At 40.7% G+C, this 22660-nt stretch overlaps 1 protein-coding gene across 3 annotated transcripts in view; it reads right to left on the bottom strand.

The window, feature by feature from the left end:
• Positions 1-2707: 2707 nt before the first annotated feature.
• The window catches only part of sned1 (sushi, nidogen and EGF-like domains 1), a 31935-nt gene continuing 11982 nt past the window's right edge, over positions 2708-22660 (bottom strand). The window contains exons 7-30 of one of the 3 annotated variants that reach the window (XM_035907521.2): positions 22082-22195; positions 21453-21566; positions 19653-19700; positions 19455-19562; positions 18024-18116; positions 17122-17253; positions 16738-16825; positions 16259-16284; positions 15431-15574; positions 12755-12868; positions 12260-12373; positions 11460-11576; positions 11082-11369; positions 10294-10477; positions 9960-10072; positions 8810-9088; positions 8593-8713; positions 8408-8490; positions 7337-7435; positions 7029-7145; positions 3742-3829; positions 3562-3641; positions 3446-3473; positions 2708-3335 (exon numbers count right to left, since the gene is read on the bottom strand). In XM_035907521.2, coding sequence (XP_035763414.2) covers positions 3448-3473; positions 3562-3641; positions 3742-3829; positions 7029-7145; positions 7337-7435; positions 8408-8490; positions 8593-8713; positions 8810-9088; positions 9960-10072; positions 10294-10477; positions 11082-11369; positions 11460-11576; positions 12260-12373; positions 12755-12868; positions 15431-15574; positions 16259-16284; positions 16738-16825; positions 17122-17253; positions 18024-18116; positions 19455-19562; positions 19653-19700; positions 21453-21566; positions 22082-22195 — 2690 coding nt within the window. In that variant the 3' untranslated portion in view covers positions 2708-3335; positions 3446-3447. Of the gene's footprint in view, positions 3336-3445; positions 3474-3561; positions 3642-3741; positions 3830-7028; positions 7146-7336; positions 7436-8407; positions 8491-8592; positions 8714-8809; positions 9089-9959; positions 10073-10293; positions 10478-11081; positions 11370-11459; positions 11577-12259; positions 12374-12754; positions 12869-15430; positions 15575-16258; positions 16376-16705; positions 16826-17121; positions 17254-18023; positions 18117-19454; positions 19563-19652; positions 19701-21452; positions 21567-22081; positions 22196-22660 lie in introns of those variants that run through there. The other 2 variants (XM_006790434.3, XR_015717236.1) reach the window with 2 other exon arrangements.

Consider the following 22660-nt stretch of genomic DNA (forward strand, 5'->3'; position numbering starts at 1 on the left):
AAAAACACCAGTTAAATTTATAAGAAAGGGATTGCAAATTACAAAAAAACAAAGCATGAGAAAAAGCTATAATGACAAAAGACAAAAATGTATGGCAAAAAGTTCCAGATTGATATAAATTATTAAAATTTATGAGAAAAATGGAAATTTTATGAGACACAATGTAATATTTATGAAAAGGCAAACTGAAGAGGAAAAAGTTGAAATCGTGTGATTAAAAAAACCCCCAAACATATTTATTTTTTAAAATTAAATAAATTGTGAGGGAAATATTTACAAGACAAATTTTAAATTCTTTTAGTAAAAAATGACAGTTTAAAAATAAATCTACTACGAGATAAAAGGTAAATAAAAGAAAAAAGGAACAAAAATATTAAAAACAGATATATTTAGGAGAAAAACTGAAAAAATAATTGTTTAATAAAGGAATGACATTATCTTTTAGGTTTAAGTTCACAAAGAAATTCACATATTTGATCTCATCAGATCAATGATTATGATTAAACATTATCAGAGCACCAACAACACCTCTTTCCAGTCATATAACCCAACACAAGATAGCTCATTTTCACTGAAACAAGGTTTCCTGGATTAGCAACACTGGTCTCTGAGTCCAGCAGATGTGAAAGAGAGAAACGACTTTGTTGTTTACATGTTCTGTATAACAGTTCATAGATATACTGATGAAACAACTTAAGGTCGTCAAGAAGTTTTTGAAAATCCTTAAAGGATCTGGGTGGCACAGCTTCTCAGTTTCAGTGGAAGCTTTCTTTGAAATTTCTTGCTTCACTGTCTGTTCAGCTTTGGACTTTTGGCATGGAGGGCATGTCCTTTACTTGAGAACATCCAGTTGTTGTGACACTCACTGCAGTGTCCTTATCAGCTGTTCCACTGTAATATAAACAATACCCCAGTGGCTCTGGTGTGAGGCTTTTCTTTAAGGGAGTAAACAAGTGGGTCTATATGGCAAATTAATATTTCATCTGCCTCCAGCTGGTTTGAATTCTGGTAAATATGATTTATATTATTTTCTCATCGATCAGTGGCCCTTCATCATCTTTTTTTTCTTCTTTATTTAGTTTACATTTGCCTTTAATTTGACCCCTGTCTGTATATAGCCTGAGGCTTAGAAGAGTCACTTTGGCAGAGCTAGAGACTCATGGCTACAGGGCGTTAGGCAGACAAATTACAGCAGCGAGGAAGCTTTTGTTATGTGGTGATGGTTCTGATAGAGCAGTCTCCTTTCTGACTGGGGTGATTGATTAACAAAACACAAGGCATGCCCATGCTCTGTTTTCTTTCATGAAGTATGTCCCAAATTGGCCTAATTTAATGATTAAAGCTAAAGTTTGGATTTGGAGTCTTTAATTTTGCATCTCTGCCCACTTTTGCATGCTTCAGTAACTCAATAAACCAGACACACACAGGAACAAAGAGAAGAGCAGTGACGTTCAGTAGTAAACTTTTTTAAAAATGTCTCCATTAACAGAGTAAACAAAGTTATGGGTGTTTTTTCTTCTTAAAATGAACCTATTCTGCTTTTCCTTATTTTCTATCAAACTTATACTGTAACACAGGTGGATGCTCATATTAAAAGTAGCCAGGGAGTGAGGTTGGGAGCCCAAAACTCAAGCTTCAGATTGCAGAGTTAGTGAACCAAAAACTGCAGTTGCTCAGATTCTTAAAGGCTGGCTCCAAAAGTGAGTCCGTTTCCACAGATTCTCATGTTTAAATAGTCAATTTCAGCTATATAAACAATACTTTTACAGCCTGGTAAAGATTTTGAGCTCTGTAGTTAATTTCCTCCTTTATAACAAGTGGATAATTACTGGTCGGTCTCTTAGGCTTCACCTTTACCAAGCAGTATCATTAAACTGTAGCACTTAACCGTGTTTGAGCTGTTGGTGTATTTTGTAGCAGTTTTAATGCATTCATCTGGCTTGCTGTAAAGTGCACACCATCCAAGCGGTCTGTGTTTAAAGAGTGAAATTCCACGATGTTTATTTGGATGTTGGTTTGGCATTAATCAGAAAATATCTCCATTTCTGTGAGCCGCTGTACAATTTATAAATGCCACTTCATTAGCACCACACAAAAGTACTAATAAACTAAGTTGTCAGTGTTAGCTGATAGCTTAGCAATCTCTAAATATGGTAATTTATAGCTCTAAAAAAGCACAAAACAAACAGACAAACACAAATATAGTCATGCCTAAAAATCTGAGTCTTCAAAATATAGATGCCAAGGTGGTCACATCTATCTTTTGCACATAGCCTATGGACATTTTTTTCCTACTCTGGCTTTGCATGATGCCTGTCAGTGAAACAGGATGTCCCTAATATGGTCATCTGTGGAACACAACTCCACCTACCTGCTATTCAAACCATTTATTAGGGGCAACACATTAAATGACATGAGCTAAACCAGCTTGTTTCAGACAGGGCGAACTGAGGCACTGCACCAAGACTGAGCCATGAACTAATGCTAAATTGTGCTACGCTACTGTAATAGATTCCAAAAACAGTATAATGGAGCTAAAAATGAGTACAACCGCTCTCCTTTAATCTGTTAATAAAATACTTTTAGTATAGTTTTTGATGCTGTCAAAACACGATAGATTCAACACAGTGTGACAAATGATGGCAAGAACTGCAACACACACACACCAGGAATACTTTTAACATTTTTATTATTAAAATATTCACCTACAAAATGGCCTATAAACACTATTTACAGATTAGTGAGCAGCGACGCCTGCTGAGACACAGAGGAACATATTCTACACAGAAAACGCTGTGCATCATTGTCAGAGGACGAGATCAGTTTAAGGGTGAAAGTACACATTTCCTGCTGTCTTTGTAAGGAGATGATGGGACTGATGTAAGGAAAAGACTCTGCTTTTACTTCCCTGAGGGACAAACCTGCAGCTGAATCACAAACGTAAACCTCTCCGAATGTGTCAGCATTGGACGTTGAAATGAGGTATATAAGGTCTCTGATGCAGTGCAGTTGACTGCCTAGGATTCATATTTGCATACCATATGTGGTTGTATGAAACTCAGTCAGCAAACACTGCAAATGATACATGATGCGGGACATTTTTCATCTGACTGATCGTGCTACCGCGAGCTACAAAGGCGACTCTCGGGATGCAGCCTCGTATTCAGACCGTTGATGGTTTGTTTGTGAAATGTTACAGTGGGCTCTGACAGGGTTTTTCAGCACAAAAAAAATGACCATAATCAGTTACTTCAAGTAGATTATAAACACCAAAATTGAAGTAAGGAGGTTTTTCACAAGACAGTGATGACAGTCCTTTCATCAGACTCCAAGTGCTGTAGAGAGAGAGAGAGAGAAGAAAAGTCTCATTTTGAGGGTAAGTGCTGAAAATCTTGTGATCCTCTACAATAGCAGTTCATAAAAAGGGCTGAAAAAAATCACAAACCTTTATTGTTGTGTGTTTGTTCTTCTGGCTGTTAAGACAGTTAAAGTTGGTATGTGAACAGCATTGCATTTGTTTATCGTCTTACAAATATTGCGCAGACAGATTGTTTAACTCACTCTGACTCTTCTTGGAAGGCGTCGGTTCACAAATCTCTCGATAACACACATCCTGCTGCACTTTATATGTCCTTTTATACCTACGAAAGAGAATGCAGGCACTTTTATTGGATCCATTAAGCCACACTTAAACATTTAATTCAAGCCCAGATTGGCAGACGTATGTTTGACGTGACTTACAGGTAATGGCACACACCACCCTCCCAGACGGGCACGCTCTTGGTTTCAGAATACAGGCGGGTACACGGGTGTGGCACTCGCTGGCACGCTGCAAAAACAGAGGTTAAAGTTAAACAACATGAGCTCTGAGTGCTTTATCAGCAAAGGAAAAGTCTGCGGGATGGTTTAGGAGCAGAGCTTCTCTGCAGCTGATGGATGGCTTTAGGAAAGGAATGTTTAAACAATCTGACGCTGGATGTTTGGTTGCAGAGTCAGTGGGGAGGTGGGGTATGTGGACTGTGTCCTCACACACACATTCATCAGCATGTACATATAAGTGAAATAAAATATTCTTCTACTCTGTCTTTGGAGGAGGAGGCGCATGACTTGATTGTAATAAGGTTTATTCCCTTTTTGAGACATACTGTTCAGTCAGCGTTAGTCATTTCCAAATGCTTCGAACAAAGGCATGTGCATATTCTACTACAAACAGTTATACTGTGAAATAACCACAACAGTCATACCTTTTACAACCAACAATCATTAATATATAATAATAATATTATTAGAGTTGATTTGTACTAGGTGTGAATGTGCGAGTGAATGTGAGTGCGAATGGTTGTCTGTCCCTGTGTGTTGGCCCTGCGACAGACTGGCGACCTGTCCAGGGTGTACCCCGCCTCTCGCCCTATGACAGCTGGGATAGGCTCCAGCGCTCCCTGCGACCCTGAAAAGGATAAGCGGAAGCGAATGGATGGATGGATGGATGGATGGACAGTTGATTTGTATAGCACATTTTTAAAACCAGTGCTAAAAAAGAAACACAGAACTGAAGAACAAAGTAGGAGGAAATTATAATTAAAAAATTACAAATAATTTAAAATAAGTCATTCAAGTTTCAAGTGGACTGTCAAAATTAGAATAAGATACAACGTGATTCCAAATTGTAATGAATAACCTTGAATTAAGATAGAATCTAATTAAACTACTTGTTTAAACCAAGAATCAAAATGGAAAAAAATGATGGGCTAGTCCATTTTTGCTGAAATTTCATTGCAGCACAGTATCAGACCACATAAAGAGCAGGATCTGAGACCTTAAGCACTATGCTGAGATGCATAGTGTGTAAAAGTCACTGCTAACTCAAAAACTACTGCGCTACAACCTCTGGCATGAACATCAGCACAAAAACTGTATGCTGGGAGCTTCATGGTATGGGGTTTCTACGGCTCCTGTAGCTTTAACGTGCTGGTGACCCAGTATTTTTGTTCATATAGGGTAGTTTTAAAGCATGCCTTCACTTGAAAACTGCAAAACAAATGGAAATGTGTTCAAGATATTCTGCGTTGGGTTCACTGATTCATTTCTACAATGTCTCTCCTGATTATCTCCAGCTTTGCCTCTGCAATCTAAGACAGATATTTCTACACTTCTCTAAACGTGGCTACATTTCTCTGTGAGCATATCATCCGTGCATGATTCATGATGTGATTTAAAGTAGCCTAGTTATCCTTAAATTTATTGTGTAGCCTGTAAAAGTGGCCCAGCAAATAGGTTCACCAATCACATAAGACTGACTCTTGAAGTGACTTGAGCCAAATGCTGTTAAAGTTGGTTGCCTGTCCAGTTCATATGCTCTGACACTGTCTATCTATCTCTGTGTTGGCCCTGTGATGAACTGCGAACCAGGTCAGCATGCACAGGATATCCCCTCCTTATGTCTCCACAAATCTAACAGCAACATTCAGGTTAAGGGTGAGTGAGGGTGGTTATCAACTCAATAAATTAATCAAGACTTTCCCAATCTACCAGTGAATGCATACACAAAGAAAGAGGCAGGGTTGACAGCATTAAATCACTCACAAACATGGACAGGTCGACTGATGGCAGAGTAACTCATTTTAAAAGCAGAGTGTGAGTTTGTGTCAGAGGAAAAGTTTAAACAGCACTATATACACGTGTAAGTTAACAGACTTATCAGTATCAAGTAGACAAATCAGTATGGAGGTGATAACCTGCTGACCACTTATCCTGACTGTTAGGGTAAGTGAATCCAGACAGAAGGATATTGAACCTCTTTCATGAAGCTGGTTGCACTCAGTAGCCTGAGTTTTGGTGGTACTAAAACACTTAAAGTTGCCTTGTCCTTTAATTTGTCAGCCATCGTGTATTAAATCCATTAAAACTAATTTCTGACTCTTGTGAACTACTTACAGTTTGCAAAGTAGTTTCTAAGTGTAAACATTTTAAATGAAACTAAACGAGTACGATTTCTCTGTCACAGGAAAGATTCGAACTTAAACCAAGATGCCTACAGTGTGTAGAAATGCAGATCTCTCCTGAACATCCATAAGAAACACTGAGTTATAAATTTGACAGTAGCTCCCAAAAGAATGTGAGGAAGGTGGCTCAGTGCACACAGGCCAGTGCTGTGCGAATCGAGTGATGGTGTATTTGTGTTGTTTATCGTGCCTCTGACCTGTAAGAGCCATTCATAAATGTCAGAGGGGTCAATTCCCAGTGGATTGTGGCTCCTGCTTTTAAGATAATGAAGGTCTATACATAGCTCACTGCTCTCACGTTGACATTTCATGACAGAATGCAAATCTAACATAAATGAGTCGATGTTCACAACCTGAGAGGCTGCACTGATAGAGCGCCATTATTTATACTGTGAGGTAGAGGAGGGTTTGTATCGGTCCAAGCATGCGTACATGCCCTTCACTGAACTGTCACCTACCTCTCCATCAAAGATATTTATGGTTGCCCGAGCATGTATTCCACTGATCCCTAAACATCGTCTCTAGCACCACAAATAGACTGTATTGAAAAGATGGATCCTGCCACTGTGACATCACCTGGTTGCTGCACCCTGCATTGTGAAACTTTATTGTTAGCTATTCGACTACTACCATGTTGTTTTTTGGAAGACTGAAGTCACGTTATTATTTGGCAGAGAGGGTGGACTACTAACTATAAGTTGTTTTTTTACTTAATTATTAAACATTCTAGGAATTTGTTAGTAGTAGAAGTTGGTGTGATGCACCTCCACTTATGAATGTAGCTTCATACATTCATTGAAGATAACTTTGCACCCTCTCATTCAAATATGGCCACTTCTGACTCCAAAAAACGAACATGGCAGCAGTAACTATTAACACTGAGGCTTCCAAAACCAGCTGTGATGTCAGGGTGGCTACGTCCATCTTTTATAAACAGGCTTTGGTTCTTTTACAGGATTTGCCAAAAAGCAGCTGACTTTGACTCTTCCGACCCTGAACCTATAGAGAAGTTGAACATAAACTTACACAGTTCACACTGCCTGCCCTTGAACCCGGCTGCGCAGTCGCAGATGAAGGTGTCGCCTCCGTTCACACACGTACCTCCGTTCTGGCAGGGCAGACTGCGGCAGTCCTGGGGCAACTCTATGAGACAACAGCTGCCATTAACATCCTCAGCTCAGGTTTCAGGCTCACTCTCCCATATTATCCACAGCTGATAGCATGTGTTGATAGCCTCCAGCTCTACCCCCACACAACACAACATGAGTGTCATGTGTAGAAGAGGCTCATCGCTGGGATCAGCTTACATGAGAGGATGTGCCAAAAACACCTACCAAGCTTTGTTCTTAAAGCTTCTTCTCGGATCTCCAGCGCAAGGCTGATTTTGTTTGTTGTTTCTTCCATCTTCTCTAACCTAACTGGTGGCTCAGGTTCTGTAAGGTAAAGCATTTCCTGTTAGAATCATCACGAAAAAAACAACTTACAAGTCAGAAAGGTGAAATTTAAGTGTTAACTGAGATTTTGAGGAGGTTTCTACGTACCAGTCCCTTAGCTTGAAACAACCACTGATTTAACAGAATGGTTAAAACGCATTACAGCATCATGGGTGCATGTGCGGAGGATTAAAACTGCTAAACTTGTAAATAAAAAAGACTAAAATAATAATATTAATAATAATTGCTGCCATTTATCCCATTCATTATTATAATTATAATTATATTATTATTATATTATTATTATATATATTATTAATTATATTATAATTTGGAGTTGTTTTTGGGGGTTTTTTTTACCATTTTTTATCAGTTTTTCGAGTTGATTGTCTATTGCTAAAAAATTATTTCCACTCTTTTCTTAGGGTTTATGGCATCTCCTTGTTGTTGTTATATGTATTTATTCCTTTTTTAAAATTAATTTGACTTGTGTCAAATTAATAAATAAATAATACATTAATTAATAAATTAATTAATAAATCATTTTCGCAATCCTCTTGTTTCTCTCTCTTTTTTAAAATCTGTTATTACTGTGTCTTAATTATCATAATAATTAATTTGCTGACATCTGTCTATTGATTTAGGCACTGATTTTCAATTTTAATTTTGGTTGGGTTTTTTTTTCAACGACTAAAATGCCCATAAAACTAAAAAAAATGACAGAAAGAACTACGTTCTTACTAATGTAGAATGAATCCATTAAAATACACAGCAGTACTTACTGAGAAAACAATCTGAATATCCTGGACAACTCCCCTAGCAGCGGGAGAGTTTTTCAGGTGACTCAGGAGTAAAAATTTAAAATACTCCAAAATATTTCATTGATTTTTGTTCCTGGTTTATGGCTAAGTGTTCATATTATCCAAATATTTTAAAATATAGGATGACACTCACATAGTTGCTTATACTTACTAGTTCGATGCCGGATGGGTTTTCGAGGCAGGTGAGTGAACTTTGCTGTTATTTTTCCCCTCCTGTCAATGAGTTCTGTGTATCTGCAGCACAGATTAACAAAATGCTACCTGGTTAGCATTAACTGTTGATCTACTGTTATATATTTAAAGCAGTTATAATAGTAACTGACATGCTACATGTACCTGGGTAGTTCCTCTGAGTTTTCTTCTTCTGCTGTGCCTGCCACGTCCTGAGGCTGAGATGGGGTATCTTGTCTTGTCCCTGCTGGTCTTTCTCTCCTTCCCGGTCTGACCGGCATTGGCACTACATGGAAAGAAAAAAAACACTTCAGGATTCGGGAAATTCAGATTTCAAATTTGAAAGGAAAAAAAAAAATCCAGGTGACTGCACACAGCTCACAGGTAGTGAAGGCAAGGTGCTGAGGCACGCTGTGGATCTGCTCCGGCCCCGTGTTTTTGACCGATGTGAGGGCAACGTAGTAGTGCTGCCCTGGGGTCAGCTCACGGAGGGTGTACGATCCCACTCTCCCGTTGGGCAAGAAGCGACTCCTGGTATTCAACCCTCGGGTCACGTTGACCACAAAGCCGTCTGAGACGTGTCTCGGGTGGCGGCTCCAGGTGATCAAGGCTGAGTTTGGGGTCACGTGTGAGAGGGAGAGGTTCTGTGGGGGAAGAGGCCCTGAGGGTAACACATCCAGAGGGTCAAATGATTGTATGAAATGGATTAAAATAATCTCTTTCCTTGGCTGAGTTTCCTCAAATGATTAGGTAGCTTTTTTCCTCTGGCCTGTACAAGGCCTTGTCTGGAAAAAGTTTTGGAGACTATAGAAATGTCTCAAATATCATAAAATGTATATAAAATAAGATCAACGACATTATACTTGTGGTTAGGCTTGAAACCTTTTTGATAAAACTTAGAGCTAGAGCGGGATCAGTTATTCTACTATAGGCTTCTCGTGATGCACTGGGCACTTATCCACTCTCCTTTTTTCAATTTCCATTTTAATACGCATTTCCTTAATTTTTTCCTTTTTCTTCCTGTTTTTTGACCTTTTTCGCTGCACGCACCTCCTTTTTTCTCTTTCCCCTCACCCCAATAGTAGTTGTCTATTCCTCCTGCAGTCAGTGTGTTTTTGAAGGTCTCTTCCTTTTATAGGGCAGCTCTTCCTTCCTGTCTAAATATGGCTCACAGGGGACCATCAGATAATGTAGCGTCATCTTCAGTACTTCCAGGCTTTTCCTGGCTCAAAATAGTAATTTGGGGGGGTGGGAGGGGTGGGGGGGTGGGGGGTGACTGTTGATGATTGGTCTGCCCATCAGTCTGTGTTACCTGAACAGTCACCTACTTTAGTGTCCACCAGGTGGGGTGACAACAGCAACCCATTAGCCTTTTACGGCTGCGGGGTAAGAATGGTGAAAGATCATTTTGGGTTTCTTTTTCTGTTTTCTCATAATTGCGGAAATAAATACAAATAAACAAAAAGAGCATATACAACAACATAAAGTTGTTGTATATGCTCTTGTATTCGCTGCTGAGTGATGTAACCTACTTGTCCAGAATGACAGAGGTCCTGCTGAGTGGCTCATGGAGGGAAACTCATCTGGTCTGATTCCACTCTGAGTCAACACATCCACAGTGTACATCTGACCCGGCTGTAATGAGCTGTGAAAGGTTCACAAAGAGTCGGCATCAGTCATACCTCAACTTATCTGTTTCTGGTGCTGTTAAAAGCTTAGTAAATTTGATGAAATTACTCCCTCTAGTGGCTGAAAGGGATATTACACCAAAACATTTAAAGCGGACCTCGGCAGCGACATTTGGTGGACACAAATGACCCGGCAGCATGTAAAAATAAAAGCTTGGTTTAAAGTGCTGCACCTGACCTGAAGGTGTACTCAGTAGTGCTCGTGTTGAGCACAGCAGTGCGACCCTCCCTCCCATCTGAAGGCAACAAGGACACGTGCACCCTACTGACGGCTGCATGGCGGGCAGCCTGAACCAGCCACTGCAGCCACACCTGAGAGGAGGACACGTTGACCACCTGCAACTGCTCCACCGGCTGGGGTCCTGCAGGGAAACATTCAAAGACAAAGAAATGCTTTCCGGTTCCAGGTGAACTACTTTTACTACTTTATTACCCACAAAAAAGCCATAAACATTGCTGGGCCCAACATTTCATAATGATTAACAGCTCCTTATTCAATGGTTTTCTTCACCTGCTTTTGAACTCACTGTGTTCCCACCTCTTTTGAAGAAAGCTCACCTTCATTGACATTCTGAACATTTCTATGACCAATTCAGATTTTTATAAAAAGGTTTAAAAATGGTTCAATCCATTTTTTAATGTGTCAAAATGACATCTTTGACCATCTAACACATGCTCATGGTACAGTATTATTCTGGTCTGTGATTTTTATCCCCCTGTAGGTGGTTGCTAGGCAACATTATAATGTCATCATATCTGATGTAGATGAGAGACATCATATTTTATTATTTAAATATTTTAGTCTGTTACTGTTACTGTCTTGGAGAAACTGTAACATACATAATTTCCTAAGGGATTAATTCTATTCTGATTCATCAAAGGTCTATAATCTATCTGTGTGCCTTAGTTGGTTGCTCAGCTTCTGAGATTATACTAAGACTACAGAGCATTAAAGAGCATGCTCACTGGTGCGTATTAGTGCCGTGGCAGGTTGGCTTGTGTCACTGCTGTTGGTTTTCAGCTTGATGGAGAAGGTGGAGATGTTGTACAGCAGGCCGGGCATCAGGCCTCGCATCACGTGGGTGGACTTCTGCCTGTCTAGGTAGTCTGTTTTGGAGTTGCTCTGACCCAGGGGAGCATAGGTGACGGCAAACATGCTGATCAGGTTGTTTGAGGGCTCCGGCTCATCCCAGCGCAGCTCCACCTCGCTTTCCTCCACACGCAGCACGTGAAGGCCGGGCGGGGGCAGCAGGTCTGGGGACAGTGGCAACTTTACATATCTAATCCGAATGTTAAGTGTGCTCTGAGTGTTGAGCGTGCAGAGTGGTGAGGCTGTCGACTGACCTTTCTCGCAGTCTTTGCCCGTGAGTCCCACTTTACACATGCAGTTGTAGTTTCCTCTCCTGTCGCTCCAGCAGCGGCCACGGTTCCCACAAGGTTTCAACACACACGGGTCCTCCACTGGTTGGCGACAAAGACAAACTAATGCAGCAACAGGATTCATCCGGGAACAGTGAGCAACCTTTGAAGTGTGCAAGCCCCTCTCTGTCTTGTTTATCAATAACCATCAATCAACCAAGCTATTTAGCAACTACAATAACTGAGTGCAGTTATCCATTTACCCATTATATCTTATTCATAAATATTTTTCTAATGGCTCTACTTGTTTTTAGCGTATTTACACTGTTTTGGTTATCTATGACAGATTTTTATGTGCTCCAGTTTGCATATAATAGATCCCAAAAATGCATGACAGTGTGCGTGAGGCAAATTAAGCATTATAAGTATGCAGGAGTAAATCAAAGATGGATGTAGTGTCCGGATCTGCAAAGCGAAGCCAACAGAGGGGCCTTAAACCTGCTTTCTTTTCCAAGTCCAGCAGAGGGCAGCAAAAAGACTTCTCGTTGTATAGAAGTCAATGAGAATTTATCTGTGACTTCAGAAACACTCTACTGAACACCTTAAAGGCTTAGATAATAGTTTCAAGGCATGTTGAATAAGGTGCGAGGAAGCAACCTCACACCCTTTTTATATGTACACTAAACTTCTTCTGTACTTAACTTTAGCTAAACTCAGTAAACTCAAGGTTATTAAAAACTGGATATCATACATAACATCACATAACATCAGCACAACATACTTACACATCTGGCACTGATCCCCAAAGAAGCCGTCTTTACACATGCAAAGATAGTTTCTTCTGTAACCCCGACACACGCCTCCATTCAGACAGGGGTTGGACTCGCACATGTCCTGCTCTGCACACAGACATTTTACAGTGTGGCAGAATTTATTAACAATCCTTATGATTCAAAGAAAACACTCCATACATGCAGCTATCTTCACAACAAGTTACCATTGGAGAGAGAAAGCCTTTTACAGGGTAAAGAGGCTTTTTGGATGATGTTATAATCAGCTGGTTTCAACAACATCAACCAGAAGTCACTTATGAAAATAAAAATGTATTAGTAGGTAGGAGCCCGGCCGATCCTCACACGTTCCTCTGTTCATGCACGTCTCCGACAGGCACTCGTTTATGTCTTAAGGCGATAAAGATGCACACATAAGTAAACATGTGCCTGTGTACAGGTGGTCTAAGTGAACGTATTTGTAAGTGTAAGCTTTCGATTGAGCCTTACCTATCTGGCAGCGGTTTCCGCTGAAGCCACTGGCGCACACACACTGGTAGGATCCGATCTTATTTCGACACGTGCCTCCATTAAGACAAGGCTGGGATAAGCACTCATTGATCTCTGTGACAATGTAGAAATTAACAAATTAGTATGAATAAAGATAACAAGGTCATTCGATCTCAATTCAGCTGATCTTTAGAACATTTTCTGCTCAATCATCTCCAATTTGCAGAAAATATTTATGGTTCGCACACGAAGTTCACACATATATGATGACTGAGTGAAATTTTAGCCTCAGATTTCAAATATACTTTTTTGAAAAATAGTCCATCGACCCAATTTCAGGCCTTTTTCTCGCAGTACTTTTATATAATATATATCTAAAAAAAAACCTAAATTAGCTGAATTTCACAATAATGTAAAAAAAAAAAAAAGCTACATGAAAAACATGAAATTTTTCATCACAAAATGAAGAAAATACTACTTTAATTCAGCTGTCAGGCTGGATTGAGCAAATATGACAAGTTGCACCACAAAGAGAAAAATATCAGTTGATAGTCTAATCCAAATAGAACAAAATCCTGGAGTTTCCAGATGTTACTCTAGAACTCAGAAAATCACTTTCTTAAATATATGCACATTTTTCAATTCCTAGACCTGTTGTGGTTAGGGGTTTCCATGAAAAATCAATTAGTACCTCCCACCTGACTCCTTCTGCTCATTTTTATGTACAACATAAAAAAATTACATTTTGTGTTTTTTAATTTCCATTATTTTCTGAGTAAAAAGGGACATACCATCTTCTGCACAAAGAAAATTGTCACACCCAAAGAAGGCAATGAAGCAAAAACTGCAAAGACAGCATTCACAGCTCACATGACCCCTTCTGAGACCTTGAAGATCTCAAGATTTTTGATCATTGTGATGTCTATCACAAACTATCATAGAGAAGACGTGAACACCATTGTTGTTTCACAGCCGTTAACTACATTCACAGATGTTAAAATATGACAGCAACAGAAAATAAATTTGACACAGAAGCAATCATGGTTAGAACATCAGCCTGGAAACAGATCGTCTGAGACATTTCGTATGTTGTAACTTGTTTTGAGCAGCCGCCCATCCCACATGGTGATATGACCCTTGAGAGTTTTACCCAAAAAGCATTTTTGGAGTTTTCTCCAGTGAATTATCAGAAAATAGATCAAACATCCAGGGTACAAGTGCATATTTCTGTGAGTCACAGGTAATTAATTTGGTGGAGCATTAGATCCCCATGACACTGATGTTCGAAGACAAAAAGCACAAAGACAAGACTGCGGCTTTAGACTGAAACACTTTAGTGATTTAGCAGCATTTTGCAGTCCTGAAAGTTAATAGGGAAAAAGTCAACCCCATCCTCACGCCTGCACATTTCAAAGGTCTATAACTTGGAAAAAAAATAGTATGAAAGTGAAATTTTGCACAACTTCCTCATATATAACAAATATAAACAATAAAATTGTCTGATTCTGGGGGAGTTGGATTGAAACGTTTTCCAAATTTGATTGATTTCATGTGTAATGACCCTGGGATCTTTTTTGAGGAGCCATCCACGTGTCCAGATGTGTTACAGACCTTGAAAACAGGCAGCTGGATCCAGTCTCCCTTAACACAGTCTCCCAGTAACTTAACGTGACCTTTTGTCTTGTTATTTTTTAAAAAAAACAAAACGATAACTAAATAAAAACCAGTGAACGAGGACAAATACAACGATGAAATGTATTGACATTTTTGTAAACTGGAGACATGAGATCCAGTCAGAACTAATTAAGTTTGTAGTTTGGAAGTGATCTAACCAGAAGTAATCTCCTGGTGCGATAAGGTTAGACACGCACATTTGATCTGACCCTGGGAAACAGTACAAGCAGCTCCCATGCTCCTTGTTTTTCATGAAAACGTGGCAAAATGTCAATGTTGGGGAGGAAGAGAAGAGTAGACATGTGAACACATTTTACATTTGACTTTTTGTAAACCGTGTGGAGCAACTCTCACCAGTAAAAACAACAAACTTTTGAACTGTATCTTTTAGTCAACTGAGTCTACTTTGGATTTTGTCTGCTATAATCCAAATCAAAATTTGCTGTCCAATAATGAACACTGCCTGAATGCCACTGATGCTCTGGGTGGCGATGGGAACAGACGTAAAGCCCGGGTGGCATATGTACTCTGGCATGGAGCCTAGTGTTGTTAAGGAGAACTGGACCTCAGTGTGCTTGACCTGTGGAGGTGACCCACAGCCCAGCTCTGAAACGGATACAAACATGGCGATAATGTCAGTGTGGCTGCATAGCAACACAAACTGAGTCTTAAACAAGCTCTTCCACGACACACTAACAGCAACAGAGGTGTTTTCCATTCAGGCGCCTAAAATTACCTCCAGCATGCTGCTAGAGTGTGTAGACGTGAATCACCGGGTCTAATCAGGTCTCACTTTTTATAGGTTATGCAGCCGTTCTATATCTGTAAATGTGGGGCCTCTAGAGCAGCAACACTGCTAAGATTATCTTCAGACAGAAAGCCAGTATCTGTACACTTGAGCGCTCAGGATATCCCCTGTATGTTCCAATCAGCTAAGGTCAACATTGTATAAACACCAGCATCAGACTGGCATTGCTGTGTGGTGACATATGGTCTGCCTACCTGCAGAGGTATGCACCGCGCTCCTGTTTATTTCACAGTGCCTGCCGCTGTAGGCATCGGTGCATTCACACTTGTACTTTCCTATGTAGTGAAAACACGTCCCACCATTCAGACAGGGGCTGGAGGCACAGGGGTCCGGCTTCCCTGGAACAAAACATCCACATAATAAAACAGGACTTGAAGCTTTTTTATGGTAACATGAATTAATCCCATTTAATCCCTTTGACGTGTAACTTTACATGCTAAGGATGTCGTAGTGAGAGCAGACAGCTTATAAGTCTATAAGCAAGACTGAGAGTCGAAGCAGAGGTTTGGATTTTGAAGAGTTTGTCATCTTGTTCCTCCTGACGTTTACACCAGGGGGGAAATGACACCAAGGCCACCTGGAAATACCCTCATACCCTCAGTGGACAGTCCACCACTCACTACCATTAAAAAAAATTCAATTCTTTTTGTTACCTTAACATTAGCTTATTAAAGATTTGATGAATTTCCAGCTCCTACTCGATGATCTGATATTGGCATGTAGATGTCTCCAGGACTGGACTTCAGTTAAACGCGTGACATTTTGGGCCTTATAACTGAAATTAAATTAAAATGAACTGAACATACTTCAAATATATTTTACTGGTGATACGTCTGCACTTTTCCTTAAGCAGTATTACAATGGTTAGACTTTAAATTGACTTGCTCGGTTTAAAAGACACTTAAACAGATGTATTAGTGACAAGGTTATCTGATGAAAGGACTGCCGTGTATTTCTGTACCTGCTTTCACGTAAATTTGAGAGTTAAAGTTTGTAAATTACAGTGGAAGGTTGGCACTCACCCACTTCGCAGTGTTTTCCTGTGAACCTGTAAGGACACACACATCGGTAACTGTCAGCCTCTTCCTTACAGGAGCCTCCGTTGCGACAGGGCCCAGAAGCACAGGTATTGAGTCTAACTGGAAGGAGACAGGGAAAAGGGAATCCTTGAAACAGAGACCACTCCAGCTTTTAATCACACAAAATAAACCTGTTCCAGTACATTGCAATTCAAATCATAATTCAGGAAAATAGCTCATAACTCAGCCATAAGTACAAATTATCTTAAGCCTTTCAGCGCTGCAATATTTCAAGCAGCATTACGAGTAATGGCATGTTTCCTGGTGCTTTAAAGCTGCATTTGGGTTTGAGCCCGCAGTAATAACGCACAAACCTAAAGGATGTTTTTGTCACGCTGCTTCATGAATTCACACACAAGCATTCCTTTTTTTAAAAAGAGATGATACTACCTTTCTCACAGTTCTTCCCCCAGTATCCGTACTTGCACTCGCAGGTGTAGCCTCCGTCAAGCTCGTAGCAGTAGCCGCCATTCAGACAGGGAGAGGAATCGCAGACCGATTCGGGCTGTACTGAAAAACACACACCGAGACTTGACTGTGTTCCACTGCGCTGGGAAAACTTTATTCAAGCACATGGGTTCGGTCCAGATTTAAAAAGAAACACAGATTATTTGTCATTTTATGACTGGATCAATTATAAAATCTCATAAGTGCCTCCAATAACAGCATCAATCATCTATAAATTTCTCCCCACGTCGTAAATACAACCGTTTGTTTTAAAGTGAATAAAAAATGTGTTTTGTTGCAATAGCAACCAGCTGCTCGCGCACTAACACTGCTGATGGGTTGGTGCCTGAGCCTCTTACCATAGGGGTAAAAGTCTTTGTGGTCCAGCTCCACTCTCGTCTGACATGTGCACAGGTACGCTCCTCCGTACTCCAAACACGGATTTCCATCAGGACACGATCTGCCGTTACTGCACGGCATCTGGGTCACTTCTGAGGGAGAGAGGGGTTAAAAAGTGTTTGAAAAATGACTTCTGCTTCATTTCTATGAGACTCAAGAACCAAGAGAACCAAGAACAAGGCAAGGGAGTCCCCAGAAAATCAGAACATTTGATCATGCATAAAAGAAACATAAAAACAGCATGTTTGAATAAAAAAGACATACTGATTAGGGTGAAGGGCTGCACATTAAAAAACAGAATTAAAACATGCCAGACATGGTGCTGACTTAAAGAACAACAAACTTCATAATTTGAAGGATGTATTAGATTAATTAGAACAGACAATCTGCCAGCTAAATTCCAGTGGACAATGACATTTTTAAAAACTATTCTCCTAACTAAAATCAAGATTTTGTCTTCAGATTGTGATACTCACTAGCTGTGGGTAAAAACACATAAACATAGCAGAGATTAAATGTGTTTTTCAGCCCATACAATTTCACACATATATCTCCCATACAGGTTACGAGGGATAAAAACCATACAACCAAATTTCGATCCAACTGCATGTGCAATATTTTGCATACAAAATGTGCTGTAGAAGAAGAAAGCAGAATAAAAAGCTGTACTTGAGTAATGTTTAGAGTTTCCACCACTCACCCGTTACATGCTCTCATCCTTTGCCACTGGGCATTTTACGATTAACTGCACTAGTGTGGGGAAACCACGGGGGGTCCTTTCTGGATATAAACTGCTTCTGTGATCTTTAAGTAATCGAAGGTCTTTTATGACACCTGATAGGGTTAAACATATCATACCCACCGAACTGACAGTAGAGCCCCGTATAGCCTGAAGGGCACTCACAGGTCCCGTTGATGTCCACACAGACGCCACCATTCTGGCAAAGACACTCGTCTGCAAACACACAGAGAGAAGGAGAGGGAGTCAAAGCTGGAAAGTTTGCTCCAGCTGCTTAAAAGCATGTACTTAAAAGAAGTTTTCAGTGTTGGCCCAAGTGTAAACATAGACAGAAGGTATAAATGGTCAACATGTGCACCATATGCTTGCATATGTGCACCAAGTGTCTTTCATCTGCTATACTGTAAACTAAGTATTGATTCGCTGTCATTTCTCTTTCCCTAATCTTTTCCAAAAAGCTCACAGGAGCAGAAGATTAGCAGTCAGCGCGCTGCACATCCGCTCTGTACAAATTGTAAGAATGTTTGTGTTTTCCTCTCCTTCCTAATTGCAGCAGTGGATCAAAGCACGCGGCCGTATCGCGGCTAAACCGCTCCACTTTGAAGTCCCGGGAGCTCGGTGGAGGGTATTATTTTTCTGATGATATGGAGCATATTTTGTGACCAAAACTTAAGGCCCCGAGGGCAATTAATGGATTGTTAATTTTGCGAGAGCCACTTTCATTGGCCACCTGTGCGGCCCGGGCGCTTTGATCTGGGAGCCTGATTAGGCACTTCTGCGTCCCACTACTTTCTCTTCCTTGGAGGATCGTGCTCCTTTTTCCGCTGTGCCTTCCAAGTGAGCCAGGCAGGAAAGTATTTGGGAGATTTAAGAGAGCCTATATAAGCACTGATAGTTATTTCAGCTCAAGGGTGAGAAGTAGCATGCATTTGCAATGGCTCAAATGCTGTTAAAGAGCCTTTCAGTGGGTGAAATAAAGCCTCGCAACAACTGCTATCAGTCGGTGTCAGCAGCCTCTCCTGGGAGATTGAATTAGCTTTGCTGCTGTTCTTCTTCCCTAAAACAAAATGACTTAATATGCATTTATAAAAGAAGCATTAGGCGGGGTTTTACATATTTTGTGATTAAGCTGGTTATGCAAGCAGCAGCTGTGCCTGAAGCAACAGGAGTGGTGCAACTTGCAGGGAAGCAAGTAGCGGTGCGGAAGGATATTTCAGCAGCTCTGTGTGCAGAAATGGCCTGAATACCATAGAGCAGCTTTGACTCATAAAGAGGCCGTTTTAAGTCTAGACAAAGCACTTCCTCTTGTTGGTAAACTAATAAAATGTGCTATAAAACAATTATTCACAACATCAAGCGACTGGTTCCCGTAATAAACTGGGCGAGGCCGTGTCAGTTTTGATAATTACAATAATCCATCATCACAGCAGCCTCTTCCAGGGCAGGGATCCAAATTCCTGTGGGATAGCACAGCTCCTCTTCAAATACCCCAGTCTGCCTCTCTACCTGCCCAGCTGCCTGCAGTGAGCGTCAGCCGGGCCAGCTGCACAATACCTTCACAGTTGTCACCGTAGAAGCCTGGAACACACGTGCAGTTGTAGATTCCCAAGATGGTGTATTCACAGATCTGGTTCTTCTTGCAGTCCAGCTCTTCACACGAGGCTGGAGATGAAAAAACGTGAAACGCTGTGATGTGAATAATATGAGAAAACGTTTTGCCAAAGCTTTAGCTGGAGCTGCGCTTGCTTTTACCTGTCTGGTTTTCTGCCTCGGTGGGGTTGACCTGAAGTGGTAGCAGCTCTGAGAGGGGGGAGACAGGAATGCCCTTTAAAAGGTGGTTCATTTAAGCAGATATAATTCTTCACCTACCGCCTACCTCACTCTGAAATGAACGTATAGGACAACTCCAGTACATTTGGCATGAATGAAATGTCATAACAGCCAGCATTATAGCTATATTATACATTAGAACTATAGCTTTCACCAGATTTTATGTATTTATATTTATTCTTTTTAATTTTTAATTTTCTGGCACTTTTCAGGGTTCTGGATGCAGGGGCAACAGTTTAAGCAGAGATGCCCAGACCTCCCACACCGCCTCCTGCAGTTCTTCTGGGGGCTTTGAGGGGACAGTAAGACTACAAGGGTGTTATTTAAAAGTCAGGCCATTTCCATCATCTTGCTAGAGTGTGATGGGTCTTTCCCATTGGAAGCATCCTTGTCAGATGCTGAACTAGTTGTTCCTTTCAATGTGGAGGAGCGACTCTGAGCTACTGCTTAGTGATTGAGCTCTGCACCCTATTTCAATATTTAAGAAATTTTACAATCTTTATGAAGATTCACACACATGCAGGTACCTGTTTTTACTTTAGTGAGTTTTTTAAGCACACAAACTGTAGTTTATTCGCCGTTAACCTTAACACCCTTGGATAAAACATTAAAAAATAATGCAGATTTTTCCTGCATTTTAGAATTGTTGTTAAGAAAATTTCATAAAGGGATCACAGATTCAGCACCACCATATTTGAGTGGAAAACATCTTAAAATTTGAGATAAACAGATGCTGATCAGATGTCTGCGCAACGCAGTGTCACGGCAAAACATGTAATGGACACGCCGCTCCACTGTGTCTAATTTCACACTTTGCCTCTCCAAAGTGTGAAAAGGACACACATGCAGAAGTTTCAGGAAGTTGCAGAAAGCTACAGTACCAGCAGAGGGAGATATTTTATTTCAAGCCAACATAAAAATAATCACGGTAAAATATGCCTGTGTAGGCTCTCAGTCACAGCAATCCAAGGATTTGGACATTATTACATGACAATCTATGAGGACTGACTCATTTTAGAGCCTCTAGTGGACATTAGTGGAACTGCAAGTTTTTTGGCACTTGATACCGGGTTTACTTTTCAGCTCCCGATGTTGCTGCTGGAGTATGTGGAAATGAGGAGGATGGACAAAGAAATACAGCGGTGACCTCATCAACAGGGAAACTAACCTTCATACTCCGATAAATAACTCTGGCACACTTTTCTCCTTCATGATTAGGGAAGTTTTATTATACTTTCACATATCCTTTTTGAACACCGCTGTCAGCAAACACGTTGCCTTCTCAGTATTTAGGGTCACAAGTGATATTTCTGGATGTAAAAATCCATGACCAGAATCTCAATTACAAACAAACTGCTGAGCTCTTTAAACAGACCCAAACACTAGAGTTTCTCATAGCTGAGCTTTAAAAAAAACCCCGTAACCCTGTCTGTTATTTAAGGCTATATTTACTCTTGTCAAGATTTATGTCTATTAAGGCACATTTGTTTGACTTCATCAAATAAACTGTGTGATAAAGAACGATGAAAATATTTGCTGTGGCAATAAAATGAAATTCCTAATGTTGGAACACTGGAGAACCAGCTCAGCTACAAACACTCCAAAAGACCTAAAAATGTTCCCCCTTTGTGCTCGACCCACTTGGAAAAATGCCACGTAACGGAAAGCCAAACAGGAAGGTTATGCCAAGAACTTCTTCTCTGAACACGCTCTTCTGCTCACCTGTCTCACAGAGCGTCCCAGTGAAAGCAGCGGGGCACGTGCAGGTGAAGTTGTTCACCCGGTCGATGCACTCCCCTCCATTCAGACAGGGCTGCGACTCACACTCGTCTATGTCTGCAGGATTAACAAAAGCCACTTAATTAGACACGAGAGCTTTATCTGCTGTTGATTCATTAAGATTTATTAATCGTCAGGGGGAAAAGCGAGACATTATTGAGTAAGACGCTCTGCTGGATTAGGAGCACTGAGCTTCCCTCCGGAAAGCGTACAGTTTCACTGACCAGGTGTGTGGGATTAACAATAATCTGGTCTCATGTACAAACAAGAACTCATGAGCTGTGTTGAGCTCGATTATTAAATCCACCATTAGATTCAAGTTTCATTAACAATTAAAGAGAATTAGTAAAAAAAGATTTTTGGTTTGGAGGCCGACGTGACTTTGGTGAACTTTCTCCCCCCCCCCCAAAAAAAACCCAGTTGGTTTGCAAATCCATTCAACCGTAACCCATTTGTCTAGGTAGACTGGGAACCTCTTTGGAAAGAAGCATCTGCCAAAAGACTCAGTTTGATGTAGAAAGCAGCAGAAAATATTTCCTCTGGAGAATGATGCCTACTTTCCCCCCGCTCACCTGTCTCACACAGGACACCAGTGTAACCCGGCTCACACACACAGGTGAAAGCGCCAGCGCCTCGTACACACGTCGCGTTGTTGAGGCACGGCCTGTCTTTGCACTCGTCAATGTCTGCAACACACACACGAGCGTGCGCACATACACACACATGTAGAGAAACAGAGAGACACGCTCATGGAATATTTACTCAGCTGATTAATATATCCGCCACACTGTTCCCCTCACTCTCCAAGTATGTGCTGCTGGCTGCGAAAGGTATTAAAAGAGGTCTGATACATCTCCACAGGCTGGACTGTGGGAAGAAGCACAGAAGCTCCAGAGAGGCTGGACCAAGATATCCTAAAAAAACAAAACCCCTCAACCTTTTCTGTGGTGAAAATGCTAAACTGGAGTGATTATAGTGCGGCACTACACAGTTCACACACGGTTTGAAATAAGCAGTTTTCAGCTTTTCTGCTTTGTAGCAAATAAACAGACCACAGACATCACACAAAACTTTTTCTGTGATAGCATAACATATAAAATATGTCTTACTTAAATTAACTGCATTTCTTCCAGATCAATAGGAGAAATTTT

Source organism: Neolamprologus brichardi, chromosome 23 (assembly GCF_056152115.1).
Source record: "Neolamprologus brichardi isolate AB-2024 chromosome 23, ASM5615211v1, whole genome shotgun sequence".
Classification (NCBI taxonomy): Eukaryota; Metazoa; Chordata; class Actinopteri; order Cichliformes; family Cichlidae; genus Neolamprologus; species Neolamprologus brichardi.